This window comes from Borostomias antarcticus (assembly GCF_949987555.1).
Source record: "Borostomias antarcticus genome assembly, chromosome: 22".
Classification (NCBI taxonomy): domain Eukaryota; kingdom Metazoa; phylum Chordata; class Actinopteri; order Stomiiformes; family Stomiidae; genus Borostomias; species Borostomias antarcticus.
In genome coordinates, this window is record NC_140255.1 from 17599122 (window position 1) to 17618755 (window position 19634).

Here is a 19634-nt window from a genome sequence, read left to right on the forward strand (position 1 = left end):
AAATGTTTATTTTATGGCATGATGTAATAAGGGCATGTGAAGGCAGGGGTAGCCATTTTGGCTCGGTGACCTACTGAGCCCAGTGTTGTTGTGGTCCCAATCGTAGTCCAGAGCCATAATGCGCTCCTGCCCTTCCAGGAAGTCGTGGTAGCCTTCTGTCTGCAGGTTGAACCTTCGGATGCGGATATTCTCCGGGAGCAGCAGGAGAGGACCAGCACCTGAAATACAGGGTTGGGGTCAATTCAGAATTCTGGAAGTTCTTATTATATTCATGGAATTAAATTGAACACACATTCAGGTCAACTGAAGTATACTATAAAACTTCAATTAATAGCCCAGGCTTATATTTGCTTCAATCACTGAACTCAACTGGCCTATAGGACAGTCATCTATACTGTATGGGACAGGCCTTTAATTCCCTTCGCACAAAACTCTTGATCAGGAAAGATGGGAAATACCATTACTATAAAATTGTTTATTTAAACCAGTATGAATATTACTTGTATAAAAATGTGGCTATTGAATAACATATAATTTACGAATCATTAATTTGATCTGGCTCCGAGAGACAGCACTTCACAGCGTCAATGGCAACCAAATAAACAATTAAATTTATATTTGTTAAAACGTGTAGCCACACCCGGCAAGTGAAAGGGTTGGCGTCTATTGGGGACTCGGCTTTTAATTGAAGTTTATGGTATATAGAATAAGTAGGTATAAAGGTTGAATAAATAAAGGTTGAATGAATGAATGCATGTCGGCATCGTGTACAGTTGTTGAATGAATTTGGTTTGGTTGTCTTCTTGTCGAGCTAGCTTTCAGTAAAATCAACCAAATGTCAAGAGATGGACATCATTGGATTCCTTTTGGCCTACAGAATCTAGCTAGCCTTGTCTAGAGTTTAGAATCGATTAGTGTCAGCTACATCCGTACGAGCCAATCAGAGAAACTCCTTACATCACAAGCGCGAGCCTCTCTCCATGTGCCTCAATCACGGAAGTAGAGAGAGCTGCTCTGCACTGCCTGACAACCTAAAAGTGAATTATCCTATCAACAACAGCGCTAACCAAATTACACAAGCGGAACTGCCATTTCATATCTCAGCTTCAAGCTTTAATGTCTGGGTATACAGATCACTAGCTCATTGTCCTCTCTCTTTTCTTACCCCCCTACTTGATCAAGTAAAATCAGACCTCCATAGGTGGGACAGTTTGCCTCTGTCCCTACAGTATCTGCAAAGATGACGATACTCCCTAAATTCTCTTACCTCATCCAGTGCATCCCATTATTCCTGCCCAAATCATTCTTTAAATCCAGCTATGACAATGGTGTCTTGGCTTTGCCTAATTTCATATATCACTATTGAGCTATCCATGATTGATCCCATCCAGAAGATAACTTACTAGCTTCGCTCCCCTCTGACGGACTGGTGCTTTCTGGAACCTAAATCTTGCCATTTATCCCACTATTACTTTGGACTCTGCCTTCTTACTCTGGAATGACAAAAGCCTTACCAAATTTTCAGACCTCTGAAAATATTTTTTTTGTAGTTTTGAGATGATCTGCACATAGTCTCAACGGATGTAGGTTTTGGGGATAAGTCTGGTTGTCTGAAACAACAACTACCAACTGATTTAGAAGTTTGAGTTATATAGTAGGCCCATTTTAGTGGATACTATAGAATAGTTAATATCAACATTGAAATAAGAATAACAGGAGTCATGAAGGGACAGTTGATTGACTTGATCAACTAAATTCTGAATTGACACCAACTCTGCTGGAATAGTTAACTTAAGGTAAGCCCCTGGAAATGGGTTCGGTTAGGACCTTTTTTCTAAATATATTGATATTTTGTTTATTTTGACACACTATGTCACAATATGAGCAGCATAGGCTATAGCATGTAGTGCCCTAAATAACAAAAAATAATATTAAAATGCATACTGTAGCTCTTATGTTCTTACCTTCAGCTTCACACTGGTTGCCATTGCCCACTTTGCGGTAGCCAGGGGCACACTCACAGTCATACCCGCCCTTGGTGTTCTTACAGGCCTGTGGGCATGTGCCATATATCTCACACTCGTTGATGTCTGGATTGGCACAATGATACAAGTAAACACTTCAGTATAATCCTCCTGAACATAGGATCTAGTAGTTGTAGTTAGTATGTTAAATGATAGAGTGGCTGGGTGCACATCCAGCCTGTCTTCAGGATAAAAAAAACTTATGACTCTTGGACGAAATTGATATCCACACCCTGGATTATAGCTCCCACTACTTTATTCAACTGTAGCAATGTTTCATCCCAACAGACTTGCAGTTGAATAAAGCATTTGGTAAAATATAAAGGATATCCATTTCCTCCAAGTTTTGTACTGTATGTTAAAATAATCAATTATATGTAGGTATATATTGCATCAACCTCTACAACTAGGAAGGTCAAGGTAGTAAAGATTGTATACTGTAGGTATGCATAAGGGGGGGTTTCACAACACAGGATCAATGAGTTGGCGAGACTATGACAGTTAATAACTACTGTACATCTATCTAATTGATTGTTCAGGTTAGCTGGTTAACTCATAAATCCTGCTTTTTGAAACACCCCTGGATCAACTGTCCAAATATGTGTGTGTGTGTGTGTGTGTGTGTGTGTGTGTGTGTGCGTGCGTGTGTGTGTGCGTGCGTGCGTGCGTGCGTGCGTGTGTGTGTGCGTGCGTGCGTATGTTTACCTATGCAGTTGAAGGTGCTGTCGGGGGCCACACTGTAGCCTGGTCTACAGGAGCAGATGAAGCCAGTTCCGTTCAGGTTGGTACACTCATGCTGACACAGCTTCTCCTCACATGTCCGATCATGGCCAAAGTCTGGACCAGGTCAGAATACAAGTTTCCAATGACCTCGATATAGCTTTTCTCTAATAACCTGCCTTTTGAGTTTTTGAATTCTGTACATCTGAAGTGGATCTGCTTTATTGGAATTTGACTGCATTCATATCAAATCATATTCATGAGAAAATATTGGGACACTGACATGTTATTAAATTAGTTATGGCTTGTGTCATATTAAAGGGAAATCTGTGTAAAAGTTAACCTGTGTGTGTGTGTGTGTGTGTGTGTGTGTGTGTGTGTGTGTGTGTGTGTGTGTATTTTGGGGTGTGCACATGTGTATATTAGACTCACTGCAGCCTATCTCATCAGTGCGGTCTCCACAGTTATCATTGTGGTCACACACATAGGGCAGGGCAACACAGTGTCCGTTGGTGCACTTAAACTCCTCCAGCGTGCAGGGAGGCAGGGTGGGCTCGCGACCTAGCAGACACACACACACCACACGCACACATTCAAATATATACAGTACAAACAGTACGTACGTACGTACATGCATACATACAGTATGTACATACATACAAACATACATACATACATTCATACAAATTAAAGATTGTATCTTTCTTCTATTCAATTAATACCCTCCCCCACAAAAAAAACAAAAGAGCACTACAGTAGCTACAGTGCCTACCTAAAACAAAATATATTAAATTTCCTAGAAAATTGTTTTTTTTTTTGTTTTGACTTTTAAGACAGATTGTACAACAATCTAACAAAGTACTACTTTTTAATCTCCAATATCATGTAGTAATCGACTGTTATACCCAATTGAAAACAAGTCAAAACAGCCTCCTGTCTTGTATTGAGGACACATGCATTCACTGCACATGTCATCTTAGAAGACTATCCTGAGAGATCTTCGACTCTAAACCCTATTATAAAGGTTGCATAAGGGCTATGTAACATTAAGTTGAGTTGTGGCCTAATCACAAAACCTTGAAGCTCATAATGCAAGAACAAGTTGCATTAAGGTTACTACCCTAACTAGACATTACTGTAGAAGTGGTTTGAAGCTAAGAAATATTTCTCTCAGTCAAACCCATGTGGTTTAGGGAAGTGTTCAATTAATCCATAGTACAATTGAAACCCTAGTAAACTCATTCAATTAAAACCCTAGTAAACGTTGGTAGTTGCTTTGACGGTGTTGCTTACAGCTGTCCTCTTTCTCGTCACTACCGTCGCCACAGTCATCCTTCTGGTTACACATCAAGCCAGAGTAGATACAGTAGCCGTTAGCACAGCGAAACCTTGATGGCATCTCACATGTGATGTTCCCTGGCAAACACAACCACAAGAGGAATAAGTGTCAATATGTGTGTGTGTGTGTGTGTGTGTGTGTGTGTTTGTGTGTGGGAGGGTGGGTGAGTAGGTGGGTGTATGTGTGTGCCTTACAGCACAAGCTGATTTCCTCATCAGAGCTGTCTCCACAGTCGTTGATCCCATCACACACCCAGCCCTGGCTCACACACAGGCGGTTCTTACACTGGAACTGGTGTGAGGGGCACCAGCGGCCCCCTGGGAAGCGGGTCGCTGAGGTAAAGAGAAGGAAATAAATAATGATAAACAGGTCTGTCACTTTCTCTTTGTAATAGTACGCTAGGAACACAAGGGCAGTGTATCTAAAGACACTACACAATTGTGTTTTGGTGGGGAAGTATACTCTTCATGGTGCTGCGAAATAGCTATTGTTGCTATAACACATAACACAGTGGTTACTTTATGTGACGGTGACTGACTTACGACAGGCGCTCTCGTCAGAGACGTCCAGACAGTCTGGCCGTCCATCACACTTCAAAGTAGCAGGAATACAGTGACCAGACTCGCACTGGAACAGACCAGGGCGACATGTCTGCAACTCTGGAGGCAGGAGATAAGATCAGGTGAGGGTTTATGTAGTGACTGTGTGTGTGTGTGTTTTGTGTGTGTGTGTGTGCGTGCGTGTGTGTGTGCGTGTGTGTGCTTGAGTGCGTGTGTGTATGTGTGTGTGTGTGTGTGTGTGTGTGTGTGCGTGCTTGAGCGCGTGTGTGTGTGTAACAGATGATGCATGCATGTACAGTATGTACAGTAACCTAACCTACAGGGCAATGAAAGAAACAGCCCCCTCCAGGCCATGGTCAAACCCTACACCCCCTCCCGACCGCTACGCTCTGCTACCTCGGGGCAACTGGTTGCCCAGTCACTCCGAGGCCCCTGTGGTCGATCGACACGGTCACGGCTCTTCTCTGTCCTGGCCCCGCAGTGGTGGAACGAACTGCCCACTGATGTCAGGACAGCAGAGTCGCTGCCCATCTTTCGTCGCAGGCTCAAAACTCATCTCTTTAAGAAGTACTACAACAATCCTCCTTCCTAAGCACTTATTGTATTTTATTGTATTGTATTGTATTGCACTGTACTTTAGATTGCTATTCTTGCACTTTGCCTTCAGCACTAGATTATGCTTTTAGTCACTTGTTTTAGAAAGAAGATGCACTTGTGAGTTCTGGCAAGTAGTAGTACTTGGCTTTTCCTACGTTAAATGCAATTATTGTTAGTCGCTTTGGATAAAAGCATCTGCTAAATGACTGTAATGTAATGACCTAGGTCTTAGAGCAGCTAACTTTGCATGTTCAAAATGGTGTTTGCGCAGGTGTGCACGTGTATATAGATTGAAGAGAGAAGTCTTCAAATAGCAGTCCATCTCACCACAGTCACGTTCATCTGAGTTGTCGCCACAGTCGTTGTCATGGTCACACACCCAGTTTCCAGGTATACACTGCTGGTTATCACAGCGATACTCGCTCTCTGAACATGGCCTTGGCTCTACAGTATTTTGCCAACACACACACACACACACACACACACACACAGTATATCCTTTCATGTCATCTGTACAAGATGTAATATATTGCAGATCTACTCTTTTTCATTATGTACAGTGCAAGATGTGATGTGTGTGTCACAGTATATGAGCCAGAACTCGAATCAATACATTTCAATTAATTAAATTAAAAGTGACTATGTAGTTGACATTTGGTGGTCGCAGAGTTCAATTCTTTGCTCAACCCTGAAAGACACCAATATGTTGTGGGAATGGTGGTGATCTCTAGACCAGGCTATTGGGGATGACCTAGCTAATGTTTCAGTGTTAACCTCTATCCATGGTTATGGAAGTGACTCACGACAGTCCCGCTCGTCAGAACCATCGCCACAGTCATTGCTGCCATCACACTTCCAGCGGATTGGCACACAGCGGTGGTTCTCACAGCGGAAATCTCCTACGGGGTCACAGGTCACTGCCTCTGTGGGTGAGAAAAAGTATGGGAGGTCAGAAAGGGCTTTATTTTTTTTATTTAAAAAAAAATCTTTAAAAAAATGTTTACAAAAAATCTTTCGCCAGTATTTTTTGTAGGTCAAACACACGCGCACACACGTGCACCAACACACACTCACTGCAACCCTGTTCACACACATACACCAACACACACTCACCACAACCCTGTTCACACACATACACCAACACACACTCACTGCAACCCTGTACACACACATACACCAACACACACTCACCGCAACCCTGTTCACACACATACTGTACACCAACACACACTAACCGCAACCCTGTTCACACACTAACACCAACACACACTCACCTCAACCCTGTTCACACACATACACCAACACACACTTACCACAACCCTGTTCACACACATACACCAACACACACTCACCACAACCCTGTTCACACACATACACCAACACACACTCACTGCAACCCTGTTCACACACATACACCAACACACACTCACCTCAACCCTGTTCACACACATACACCAACACACACTCACCTCAACCCTGTTCACACACATACACCAACACACACTCACCGCAACCCTGTTCACACACATACACCAACACACACTCACCTCAACCCTGTTCACACACATACACCAACACACACTTACCGCAACCCTGTTCACACACATACACCAACACACACTTACCGCAACCCTGTTCACACACATACTGTACACCAACACACACTCACTGAAACCCTGTTCACACACATACTGTACACCAACACACACTCACTGCAACCCTGTTCACACACATACACCAACACACACTCACTGCAACCCTGTTCACACACATACACCAACACACACTCACCTCAACCCTGTTCACACACATACACCAACACACACTTACCGCAACCCTGTTCGTCGCTGTTGTCAATGCAGTCGTTGGAGCCGTCACACACGGCCCACTGGGGAATACAGCGATAGTTGGTCTTACAGGAAAACTCTGTATGTTCATCACACTTATGGTCCGGTCCCACTATAGAAGCAGGGAGAAAGATGTGTGTGTGTGTTGGGGAGGTTATTGGATTATCATCATCATCAAAAAACTGACTTGAATGAAGTGGACCATCTGACATTAGATAGGCCTACTGTATCATATACTGTAGTCAACTGCGTAATTTTAAATTATTTTACTTAGAGATTTTTATTTATTTTTTTACATTATGGGCCCTATTTTCATATAGGCGCTAGGCGGCATTACAGTATGCCTTAGCGCTGATGAATTACCAGTTTCGTCCGTCACAAACTCAATATTTCTTGTCTGTTTGGCAATTTTGTGGTGAGCAAAGAAGACACTTGCACCACAGTGAATTGGCCAGCGCAATAGGGGGTGTGATTATTGAATCGAAAACAGTCTGCGCTGACCATGTCAGTGGGTTATAGACCTTATTGGAACATTAATCTAAAATTACAACTATATTTTTAATCTCCAATTTCCCATTTTCCAACTCACTACAAATGTCATAGGGCTCATCTGTTCCATCTCCACAGTCATCCTGGGCATCACACACGTAGTTGGAGGGTACACAGCGTCCGTTACCACACTGGAACTGGCCTGGAATGCATGTCTTGGTGGCACAGCTCTCTGTGTCCTCATCGCTGGAATCGGAGCAGTCAGGCACACCATCACAGTGCCAGGAGACAGGGATACACTGCTTGTTCTTACACTGAAACTGGTTAACCTGGCATCTGTGGTCACCTGAAATGTAAATATGCAATGAAAGAGCATACGATATTGTTAGTGAAACAGAGTCGGGGATGTTGCTTATTTACACAGTAAATAAATGTGGATCAGATAGCATAGCAACTGAAATAATGAATTAAAGCAACAACTTTTTTCACGAGCAATAGAACATTCAAAGTGTCTCCAAAAATGATGAGTGTCTCCGATTTGAATACAGTGTGCACTTTCATAAATACACAATAAAGTGCAAATGGCACTATTTAACCACACAGTCTAGACTTAGCCTAATAGTAGAGTACATCACCGGCAATTTGTGTTGCCTCTGGGTATGAAATGCGCTATACAAATAAAGCTTTGATTGATTGATTGATAAAGACTTTCTTTTTTAAGTATAGGGGACACCATGTTTAACCTAAAGAGGATAGATAGCAACAACCATAAGGTTGTGTTTTGTTGGTCATAAAATAGGCTTTCCCATACTACAGAGAGCAGCATCTTCATCCGATCCGTCAGGACAATCTGAGTCGCCATCACATATGAAGCCAGGAAAGGTGCAGTTCCCATCCTGACACTGGAAACGTCCAATTGGGCAGTAGCGGTTCGGGCAGGTGAGAGGTTCGTCTGAATCATCACCACAGTCCGACTGGCCATCACACTTCCACCAGATAGGAACACACCTGTGAGGGGAGGGATAGAGGGTGGGGGAAGGGAAGGAGAAAAAGAGAGGGATATAGAGAAATGTAGACAGTGAGATAGAAAACTTGATTGGTTCAAGAAACACAAGATGTGTTTTGCTTACTGTGGCTGCGTTCCGAATCGCATTCCTCTTATATAGTATGCCAAAAAGGTTTGTAGTATGTCCCAGTACATAGTATTCCACATGCAGTATGGCAAAAATACCAGGGGTTCCAACTACATCTGGTCTTTTTTTGCAGTATGCAAGCCGGCACACTTTTCTAGCTTTTCTGACCCACAATCCTGTGCTCAGCATTAATCCTGTGCTCAGTATACAGCATCATAAACAATATAAACTGACCTCGACTTCATATTCCTGAAATCTTTTATTTGTATTTTTGTAGTGACTAAGCTATTCAATGTAAAAGATTCCCGACTTGACATTTCACATACTGTACTATCAAAAAGTAACAGAAATCCTGACTAACTTCTCGTTGTCTCCACAGCGGAACTGGGTACTGGAGCAGTCTGCCACACACTGTATCTTGAAGCCCACGGATATGCTGATGAAGTGGTCTGGACATTCACATCTTGCACCGGTACCACCAGGACCAATCAAGCACAAATGGCTACAGGTCAGGGGGTGCGTGGAGCAGGGGTTTTCACCTAAGAAACACCAATCAGTTAGAGTGGACTGCTGCTGTGATAGCAAAAAAAACAGATGTTCTATTCATCTCCTCCTAGCTCTTATTCAGACCCTAATAGGACATAGGACACCCTGAACACTATAAAGTTAGAGCCCTGTTGTCTTAGGTGGGATTCCCACAGTTGTAAACACTCCAGGTTTCCATTGATTGTTCAGGAATAGATCTTTTTTTATGGCATGGTGGTTAGTTAGGTTAGTTAGTTAGTAGGGGCGGCTGTAGCTCAGTTGGTATAGTGGGTGGTTCAGTGATCGAAGGGTCAGTGGTTCGAATCCCAGCTCCAACTGTCCACATGTCGTAGTGTCCTTGAGCAAGACACCTAACCCCACATTGCTCCCAATGAGCAGGTTAGCACCTTGCATGGCAGCTACCGCCATTGGTGTGTGAATGGGTGAATGAGAGGCCATTGTAAAGCGCTTTGAGTGCCGCTAAGGTGGAAAAGCGCTATATAAGTGCAGTCCATTTACCATTTACCATTTAGTTCTGATGACCTGAGCTTCTAAACATGTTACCAGCTATATTATGGTTTAGTTCTGTGGTGTGTGTCCTTAAAGGTGCAGTATCGTTTTTGCAATGCTCATTACATCCTCACAGCAATCAATAAATAAAGTGCTCTCACATAAAATGAAATAAATCCGTAATCTGTGGAAGTTGCTGGACTGTAATACTGTAAATGCGTCCAATCATTTTTAGTTGCCAACTTGAAATGATTGGATGGCTTTTCTGCCTGTCAACCAGCCTACATCTAGAGAACCTTGTCATTTGTTTTCTCCCAGTTTGGAGGAGTTGCTTTGGAAGGTGTTGCCTGAAGGGGGTTGCATTTTTCTCAACCTGTCTAATTGGAAATCACAAACTGCATACTGCACCATTAATTGTAACATGTTCATGTAAATTGTTCTATAGAAGTGGATTTATTTGTAGTTTTTGTCCCATTGAAATGGGATGGGCCGTGGAAAATCTTATTCCAAGCACTCATATAAAAATATAAAATATAAAACTGAATTTGACATCACAAGATCATCTTGATCAAATTAGCTTTGATGCCCCATCAGATTCCCAACATACGAATATGAAACTTTAACCCACAAGGGTGAAAGGTTACATACTGCGAGGCTGCCTATAAGGATGGTACACGAGGATGTCATGTGGGCGGTGTGTGTTGTTGCCCATGACTATCCGGTTGGTGCCGGTGTACTTGTGAGCCTTCTCCACAGTGTGTGTGTTCCAGTCTGTCCAGTACACCCAATCCTCGAACACAGTTACAGCAAAGGGGTGTGGCAGGGACCCTGCAATGGCACGATGGCGATTCTGACCATCCATATCAGCATAGCTACAGGGAGAGATGGAAACGTGGGTAAATACAAAATAAAAAAGTCTATCTAAAAGACGCACACACTCATTGGTCACTGCTGCTGGTTGACATGCGTCATGATTATGCGTTTGCTGCCATCAGATGGTTTAAAACAACGCAGAGTATTGCAGACAATTCACTACTGTTACTATTGGATCACTAACCCATGTAAACAGTTATTGTCAGAAAACAATTAGAAATATTATCTGGGTATGATGGCACCATCTGGAACTTTGGATAGCTTTGTTCACAACATTTACAAGCCATTTGTTAAAAAGTGTCTAATTATCTACAAATGGTTTATACTATACATACAGTAGCTTATAAAGGATGGTTATCATAAAATAAGTGACCACCATCTATTGGACAAAGGGACAATGATCAGGACATGAGCAGTCTTAAACTCACTCGAGGAAGTTGAGGTGAGAGTCGGCAAAGAAGATCTTGTTGGTGGTATAGTCTATGGTCAAAGAATTGGGCCACTCCAACTTTGTGGTGACAATGGCACTGGCATTGGTGCCATCCATGCCAACTCTGCCAATGTAGGCCGTGTCACCCCAGTCTGTCCAGTACAGCCAACTGCATGGTTAGTGAAGGGACAATAACAGAGAGGAATTAGGGAGAAAGGACAAGCGAGATCGATATAGTAGTGGAAAAGAGGGAATTAAGATACAGAAGAGAGAATGAATGCACCATCATGTTAATGTACCAAACACTGGATTTTCTTTCTAAACAAGGAATTAACTGTCAGATTTAAAAAAAAAAAAAAAAAAAAAAAAAAAAAAAAGGAATCTGAGAAAAATATATATAAATAATTGTTACATGCAGACCCTTCCCTGACAATGCATGACAATGTGCTTCATGAATGCACCTGACTACGTGCTGACTACGAACATTGTGATTGGTAGATAGGGCTATCTGTCTAGTGTGTCGGTGAATCCAATCATGTAGACTACGATATAGGCTGCTATAGCCTTTATAGGGTAATAGGCTACTCTAGCTATTGTGGGAAGTAGAAATGGGCTGGAATGGAGATTATAGGCAAGAAGGTCCTGGGCTTTGCTTAGCGGAGTGCATGGGTGCAAGGGTTTCTTCCCAATAACCCAATATGAAAAACATGTAGATGAACAGATACTCTTCAGTCCTGTCCCTGACCAGGATTTGGACTGAGCACTTGGACTTGCAGAGAACAATTTCCACTAGTGACCTGAAGTTGTATGTGTGTGTGTTGTGTGCTGTGTCGCCGTAGAGGTCCAAATTATATTTCAACTCACATTGTCACATTCTAATAAATACAAGCTTGTTAAAAAATGTCTCCTTGCTTCATTGCTAAAAAAAAAAGCAAGCATCATTGGTGGGGAAAACATGTTTACTGTGCACTTTGTTCCTGTTTGAAAATAAAAAGGTGTTTCTGCTGCAAAGTATTTTTAAACACAAACACATTTAGGAGTCGATCAATTTGTTACAAATTACATGATGATTTTTTTCAAACCCGTCAAATACATTACAAATTACACTGTTAATAGAAACAGATTTTAAATACAAGCAGCCTAACTGAAATACTACCCAGCTCGACTGTAGTGTGGGTTGCATGTTCCTACCCGTATTTAGGGTTGACTGCTACAGCGCGGGGGCGAACGAAGCAGTAGGTGGCGTTAGGCCCCACACATCCACTCAGCAGCTTCCTCTGGAAACGCCCATCAAGCTCCGACACATGGAGTGAGCTGGAGTATCTGTCCACCCAGTATAGTTTCCTGTAGGACAGATTACAGACACAGACGAAAGACAGGCATTTAGCATTTAAAACATGCAGACTTGTTTTAGAAAGAACAGACTGCCTGTGAATTCAGAGAAGCCTGAATGATGCCCTTCCCTTTTCCACGTACCTGCCAACCCAATCCACTGCCAGGCCCTCGGCCCCTCCCACATTATGATCCACCAATGTCTCCCTCGCACTCCCGTCGAATTGCATCCTCTCGATCTTACGCGCCCCAGTGTCAAGCCAATACAACCTCTTCTCGTAATGGTCAAAATCCAACGCCACCACATTTGACAGTCCTTGCAAAACCACAGTCAACTGCGATCCATCCGTTGTCAAATTCCGGATATAGTAGCGATTGCTATACAGCAAATAAGGTGCTATGCCACTGTTCTGACGACAGGTACGTCTGTCTGGTTCTCGGACATATCCTGGGGCACACTTGCAGTGGTAGGATCCCACAGCATTCTCACAGATCTGGCTGCAGACGGCAGGTGTGTCGCGACATTCATCAATGTCCTCGCAGGCCTTGCCATCTGGCATTAGGCGGTACCCAGAGTTACAGGAGCAGTAGTAGCCAGTGAGGGTGTTGGTGCAAATCTGTGCGCACTTGTGGACTGATGGGTTACGGCACTCATTGATGCCTAGATGAGAGGTGATCAACAGAAGGAAAGGGTTAGAAAAAAAGATTGGCTTTGAATGGAAATCTAACTGAAGGACAATACAGTGGTTTAGAAATTAAAACACAACTTTATATTGTTGTTATACCATTGTAAATATGTACTGACACTCAGGTTATGTTTACACTACAGCAATACGGTTTTGTTTGAAACCACATAACTTTTCCTACGACTTTTGAAAACACTTCTGACCCAGGTTTTGTTTGAATACTCCGGATTGTGTGAATAGGTGGAAACTGAGACGTTTGAAACTGATGACGCAGACAACCACGTCCGCGTCACCACGCCCTATATGTGACCATTTTCTGGAAGAAAACAAGCCCAACCAGATCCTTCTTACTCTGATACACTACATAAGCTATGCTTACAACGTTACTGCATGGTGCAGTAACTTCTTGCAAAAAACTTGTTTTTGAATCCTGGCCAGTGATTGGTACTCCCGAAATCAGTAAGGATTTTTCAATTTTTTGTGCTCCTACCCAACCTGGCCCCGCCCATCTAACCTGGGTTTGCTGCCTAACGTCTCTCTTTGCTGTCAGACTCAATAAATATTACGCTGAATTGCTGCACTCCACATACTGTAACAACGTTACTAGGCCTGCATTGAAACATAAACTTAACATTACATGATGCAAGTGAAAGATGATATTTTGTGCCGCACAAAAAATCAAAATGTGAACGTGTATACAGTACATGTATAGCGCACATCTTTGCCTATATTTGGAGTGAAATATGCATGTGTGGGGCCATCATCTCTCTTACCACAACCCTTCTCATCGCTGTTATCCGTGCAATCCTTTTGTCCGTTGCAGACCTTTTGAATGTCAATACACTGGCCTGACTTGCACATGTACTCCCCTGGGGTGCAAGTGGGCTCAGGGGAGGTACACACACTCTCCGCCTCGTCAGAGCCGTCCAGACAGTCGCTTTCGCCGTCACATGCATAGGATGCTGGGATGCAGGCGCCGTTGCCACAGGTGAACTGATAGCTGTTGCAGGTATCATAGGTGCACTCCAGCTCATCGCTTCCATCCCCACAGTCATTCACACGGTCACAGCTGGGCAGTGAGGAAAGGTAGAGAGCATGCTTATATTAGTGGGAGAGAGAGACATACAGTACACACACACACACAGACACACAGGAACTCACTGGAAGGGGGTGAGGATACACAAGCCATTTGCACAGGCAAACTCGTTCATGTGGCAAGTGCGGTTAGGGCAGTTCTGGAGCTCATCGGCTGCATTGGCACAGTCCTTCTCTCCGTCACACACAAAGTTCAGAGGAATACACCGCGGGTGCCCAGGGTACCAAGGCAACGGGCATGTGAACTGGTCAGAGCTACATGTCCGTTGTCCTTAAAGCAAACAGTTAGAAAAGAGTGCTCGATTCGCATATAAAAAAAAACACTCACAGAAATCTACAATCATATAATGAATATTACTGCACACACCCATACACACACATAGTATACACACATGTAGCATACACACGCTGGTAATGGACTTCATACAATGTCTGAACTCAGCTACTGTAGCTATTCCTCTGAGTATATACAGTAGTGATACACATGTTGGAACCATCCATTGAGAATGCTAAGTGCTGTCTCACCACACTGCAGCTCGGGGGCCTCGTCACTGTTGTCCCAGCAGTCGTTGTTGCCATCACATGTCAGAGACTGGGGGATGCAGTTACCATTGGTACAGGTGAACTGTGAGGGGCCACACGTGCGGACCTCATCCTCTAGAAGATATAGGGTGAAACAGTGAATTAATCATTACTGGAGAGAGTGAACATAAATTAATAATATCTACAATTGCTCTGTCTTGAGTGTAAATGGACTATTCTGTAGATGATATACTAGACAGACAGACAGACAGACAGACAGACAGACAGACAGACAGACAGACAGACAGACAGACAGACAGACAGACAGACAGAGATAGATAGATAGATAGATAGATAGATAGATAGATAGATAGATAGATAGATAGATAGATAGATAGATAGATAGATAGATAGATAGATAGATAGATAGATAGATTGATAGATAGATAGATAGATAGATAGATAGATTGAAAGATTGATAGATAGATAGATAGATAGATTGATAGATTGAAAGATTGAAAGATTGAAAGATTGAAAGATAGATAGATAGATAGATAGATAGATAGATAGATAGATAGATAGATAGATAGATAGATAGATAGATAGATAGATACTAACTAGCTTGCTACCGGGACAAACCTAAACTATACAGCAAACTAAAAAATCATTAGTTGCATGAATTCAGGTTTGATATCAGCTGAATTACTAGATAGTTATATACTGTATGTATATAAAGTAAAGTGTGCCAACTGTTTTTCTCATATTGAGTATTTTTGGTAATACTTCACACTGTAATGTAGTGCGTTGTTATCAAGCAGCTGCAGATGTCGTAACTCACGGCAGGAGGGAGGTTCATCAGTTCCATCCTCACAATCTGTGATGTCGTCACACACCCAGTGGCCTGGGATACACTTCCCCTCATCACAGCGATGCTGGTCTGGAGAGCATGTACGACCAGCTGAAACACACACACACACACACACACACACACACACACACACACACACACACACACACACACACAGATACACACACACACACACACACACACGCACACCACACACACACACACACACACACACAGATACACACGAATAAATATACAAAAAGAAGAGCCATGTTGTAGAGAACACAAACTCATGGTAGGGAGGGAAAAGCAAATAAAAATGTCTATTAAAAAGGTTGCCTTGCAGCAATTTTGGCAGTTATTAAACATAGCTACAGTAGCTACATTACCAACACATGGGACCTAAACCTACCACAGAACAGGGGATTCTCATCGCTATTGTCCCCACAGTTGTTGAAGCCATCACAGAGACTGTCTGAATAGATACAGATGTTGGTGGTGTCACACTTGATCTGGCCTGCCGGACATGTTCTGTCAGCTGTATAGGAGAGAAAGGAAGATGTTCATAGTCAGCAGCTGGACTTCTTAAGAATGGCATACCGTAGTTACAGTTTACTCAATGTTGATATTTTCAATACCAGGGTCAATGTTTTTATTTACTCATTCATAGGTTACCTGTAAAGAGACAGATAGGCTTCAAACACAAGCTACTGTTCACATGTGCCCTATATCACAGTACAGTAGCTTACACCCATCGCTATGGTTTATATTAATTCATATTGAACTGATGGTCACTTACGGCAGTTGATCTCATCTGAAGTGCTGTTGTCACGGCAGTCATTGTGTCCGTCACATACGAAGGCGGCGCTGATGCAGCGTCCGCTTTTGCAGGTGAACTCAGAGGCGGGGTTACAGGTGGGGAAAGGGCAGCCCAGCTCGTCACTGTTGTCCCCGCAGTCATCGGTGTAGTCGCAGGCGTAGGACAGCGGAACACAGCGGCCATTGTCACAGGTGAAGTCCATGGCTGAGCAGGTGTGGAAGGCTGGGTAGGGAGGTAGAAGAGGGCGTTTAAGAGTAAAAAAAAAAAAGAATATGTTACACTGTGTTTCATGCTAGAGGTCGGCCTAGAGTAGGTCATGGTTAATGACAGGAACGACACAGTAAAATGCACTACCAAAAGTTGCAAAGGGACACAGCTACTGTATGACGGAATCACCAAGGTCCACCAATGTCATTATCACACTGGGTTTCATTGGTCATCATGTCATATTCCAATTAGGTGGGGCACAAAATTATGTACTGTAATTGGAATTACATGTGCAAATGATCACTAAGGCCTAGTCTCCACTAGGGCTCTTTTTCCAAGGTTCAGCGCATTTTTTCAATGCTTTTCAATAGGGGGCAAGCGCTTGCTGCTGCCTGTGGCCGCCTCTAGAGAGAGCAGCGCCCCTGGCAGTAATACCGCCATCAAACTGCTCCATATCTCCCGCGGCGGACGGTATTCCTTTACCAATATAAGATCCTGTGGCCGTAGTAAATGATGACATGTCATAGCCTAGCCTAATGATGTCATAGCCTACTATATTCAGGCGCTTCTTCCCGGCGCATGCCAAAGATTTTCTGCCAGAAAAAGAAGCCTATTGGACATGGGCCTTAAGGGATGTAATGGCTTCTCTTGGGACCTATTAGGATTCCTCACCACACACTCTCTCCAGCTCATCAGAGTTATCCTGACAGTCTCTGTATCCATCACATTTCCAGCGGGCCGAGATACAGTTTCCGTTAAGACAGGTGAACTGCTCTGGCTGGCAACGGTGACCATTGTCATGAATACAGTCTCTGCCATTATTGGCAAGGTACCAGTTGCCCTGCTGGGGACATTGGCACTCTGCACCTGAGGGGCCTGTGGGAGGTAGGAGAGAGGCAAGAGGCATGTGGGGGGTGGGGGAGAAAGAGGGAGGATGAAACGAGGGAGATGGAAAATTATTTTACATTCCACAGGCATTGTGACCAAAAACAGATTTTTAAAAATATAGAACCGTATACATAAACTCAAATATTGCATTCCTTTTATTCTTAAGGAATATATAGGCCTACACATTTAACTTATAGTGCAGTCATATGCAATCATAAAATAATACATTACTCCAATATATTCTCAAAGACACTAATCTTTTCAAGAGAGAGACATTGTCATGGTTACCTGACACACAGATATGGCTACACCCTCCATTGAACTGCTGACAGGGGCTGGAGCAGCTCTCTTGCTTGGACCCTGCGTAGACGTGGATATCGTTGGGCCGGTACTGAAGCTCCTGGGATAAGACTGTGAGCCCAGAGCCGTCCTCCTTGCTGGCTCGGTAGATGGCCCGTGTGGTCCAGTCGGTCCAGAAAATGTCCTGCTGGAACACGGTCATAGCGTACGGGTACTGGACGCCTCGCAGGATCACCTGACGGTTCTGGCCTGTCAGAGTGGAGCGCTCAATCTTGTCCCTGGTGGAAAGAGGGAAAAAGGAATATTCTGAATATTCCAGCTATGTCATATTATATATGAATATTCCAGCTACGTCACAAAAACATGCATAAGAACACACAACACTCACTAATTCTTATGAGGGAGTTGCTGGTGTTTACTTTAGAGATGCCTAATCACCATGCAATTTATTGTTTTACATTCCTGACTTACAAGAAAGCATCGGCCCAATAGAGCATCCTGTCCTCATAGTCCAGAGATAGGCCATTAGGCTGGGACAGACTAGTGTTGATGATGGGAATCCGGAAGTTTCCACCTAGTGTGGCCCTCTCTATCTTCGCCGGACTTCCCCAGTCTGTCCAGTACAGGTACCTATAAAACATGAAATACTGTAAATGTTAAAGATAATACAGTTATAGATTTATAGTCTAAGCCTGCACAGCTACAGCAAACCACACAATGCCCAATTACATATGATTACACAGTGATTGATGAATGCATATGATTTCTCCACCAACGCTTGCTGGCTTCACTTTAGACACGGTGGCAAAATGATACTGCAGAATACCACTATCATTCAAAGTCATCAATGTCAGTTGGTCTAACCCATAGCAGGGGTCGACAATGATGCCTCTTGGGCGGTTAGCATGCGCAATGAAGGAACGGCTCTGTCCATCAACCCCAATGGCTTGGACACTCCTGTTGAAGTAGTCTGTAAAGTAGAGTCGCTGGTGAATCCAGTCATAAGCCAGTCCCTCTGGGTCCCCCAGGTCTGACAGAGGGAGAAGGAAGAGAGAGAGAGGGTGGGGGAAATGAGAGGGGGAGAGTGAGAGAATGAAAGAGATATTGAAAAAGGTAAGATGGAGAAAGAGGAGGAAAAAAGGGTAGAAAGGAGAAAGATGGAAGATTTAGAAAAAAGGTTCAACAGAAAGATCAATCATTACATAAAACGCAACAGCTTCACTGACTGTTATCCTACACAATCCTCTTAGTTGTACTTACTAGTGGCGATGAAGACAGGGGGACTGGTGATGGATGTAGTAGTCACATAGCCAATCCTACTCCTTCCTATCCCCATATACCGGGTGAAGAATATCCTCTTCTCCTTAAAGTCATAGTCCAATGCCACCACCTTGTAACCTAAGTTAACTGTAGGATAGGGACTAGAATGGTCCGTTGAATCAAGTCGTAAACTATTAAGAGTGTAGTCGGTAGTGAAGACGAGGAATTCATCAAGACCATAACCGCATGTCACCCCATTGGAAAGGAGCTTGCCATGGGCGCAAGCACACTTGGGCTGCTGTTGCTCTGGTAGGGCGAAGCAGAGCTGCTGGCAGCGGCCGTTGTTCTCCTGGCACGGGTTGAAGCCCACCTGGTTTGCGGAGGTGGGCTGGATGTGGGTGTCGAAGACCACCACGTCTGTCAGGCCGGCCATGTCGTCACGGATCACCTGGTAACAGGAGTGATGATGATGGATTGTTTTGATAGAGAGAGATTCAGGGTTTTATCAGAAATAACATGATAACTATGGTGAAAGGAAACATTTCTTCTTCTGTTATTTATTATATTTAAATATTATATTTTCATACTTTTCTTATACTAGACTAGAGTATTTTCATACAAGTTAAGTTC

At 43.4% G+C, this 19634-nt stretch overlaps 1 protein-coding gene across 1 annotated transcript in view; it reads right to left on the reverse strand.

The window, feature by feature from the left end:
- The window catches only part of lrp2b (low density lipoprotein receptor-related protein 2b), a gene marked incomplete at both ends in the record, with an annotated part of 55074 nt that overhangs the window by 12555 nt on the left and 22885 nt on the right, over nt 1-19634 (reverse strand). The window contains 28 exons of the mRNA XM_084456142.1: nt 75-218; nt 1965-2090; nt 2730-2861; nt 3177-3305; nt 4038-4160; nt 4278-4415; nt 4626-4742; nt 5568-5684; nt 6044-6163; nt 7071-7199; nt 7677-7922; nt 8388-8584; nt 9071-9248; nt 10393-10616; nt 11046-11216; nt 12239-12391; nt 12524-13040; nt 13839-14134; nt 14227-14431; nt 14686-14817; nt 15521-15640; nt 15942-16067; nt 16329-16571; nt 17229-17432; nt 17733-18022; nt 18216-18374; nt 18609-18774; nt 19005-19452. Coding sequence (XP_084312268.1) covers nt 75-218; nt 1965-2090; nt 2730-2861; nt 3177-3305; nt 4038-4160; nt 4278-4415; nt 4626-4742; nt 5568-5684; nt 6044-6163; nt 7071-7199; nt 7677-7922; nt 8388-8584; nt 9071-9248; nt 10393-10616; nt 11046-11216; nt 12239-12391; nt 12524-13040; nt 13839-14134; nt 14227-14431; nt 14686-14817; nt 15521-15640; nt 15942-16067; nt 16329-16571; nt 17229-17432; nt 17733-18022; nt 18216-18374; nt 18609-18774; nt 19005-19452 — 5350 coding nt within the window. The remainder of the gene's footprint in view (nt 1-74; nt 219-1964; nt 2091-2729; nt 2862-3176; nt 3306-4037; nt 4161-4277; nt 4416-4625; nt 4743-5567; nt 5685-6043; nt 6164-7070; nt 7200-7676; nt 7923-8387; nt 8585-9070; nt 9249-10392; nt 10617-11045; nt 11217-12238; nt 12392-12523; nt 13041-13838; nt 14135-14226; nt 14432-14685; nt 14818-15520; nt 15641-15941; nt 16068-16328; nt 16572-17228; nt 17433-17732; nt 18023-18215; nt 18375-18608; nt 18775-19004; nt 19453-19634) is intronic.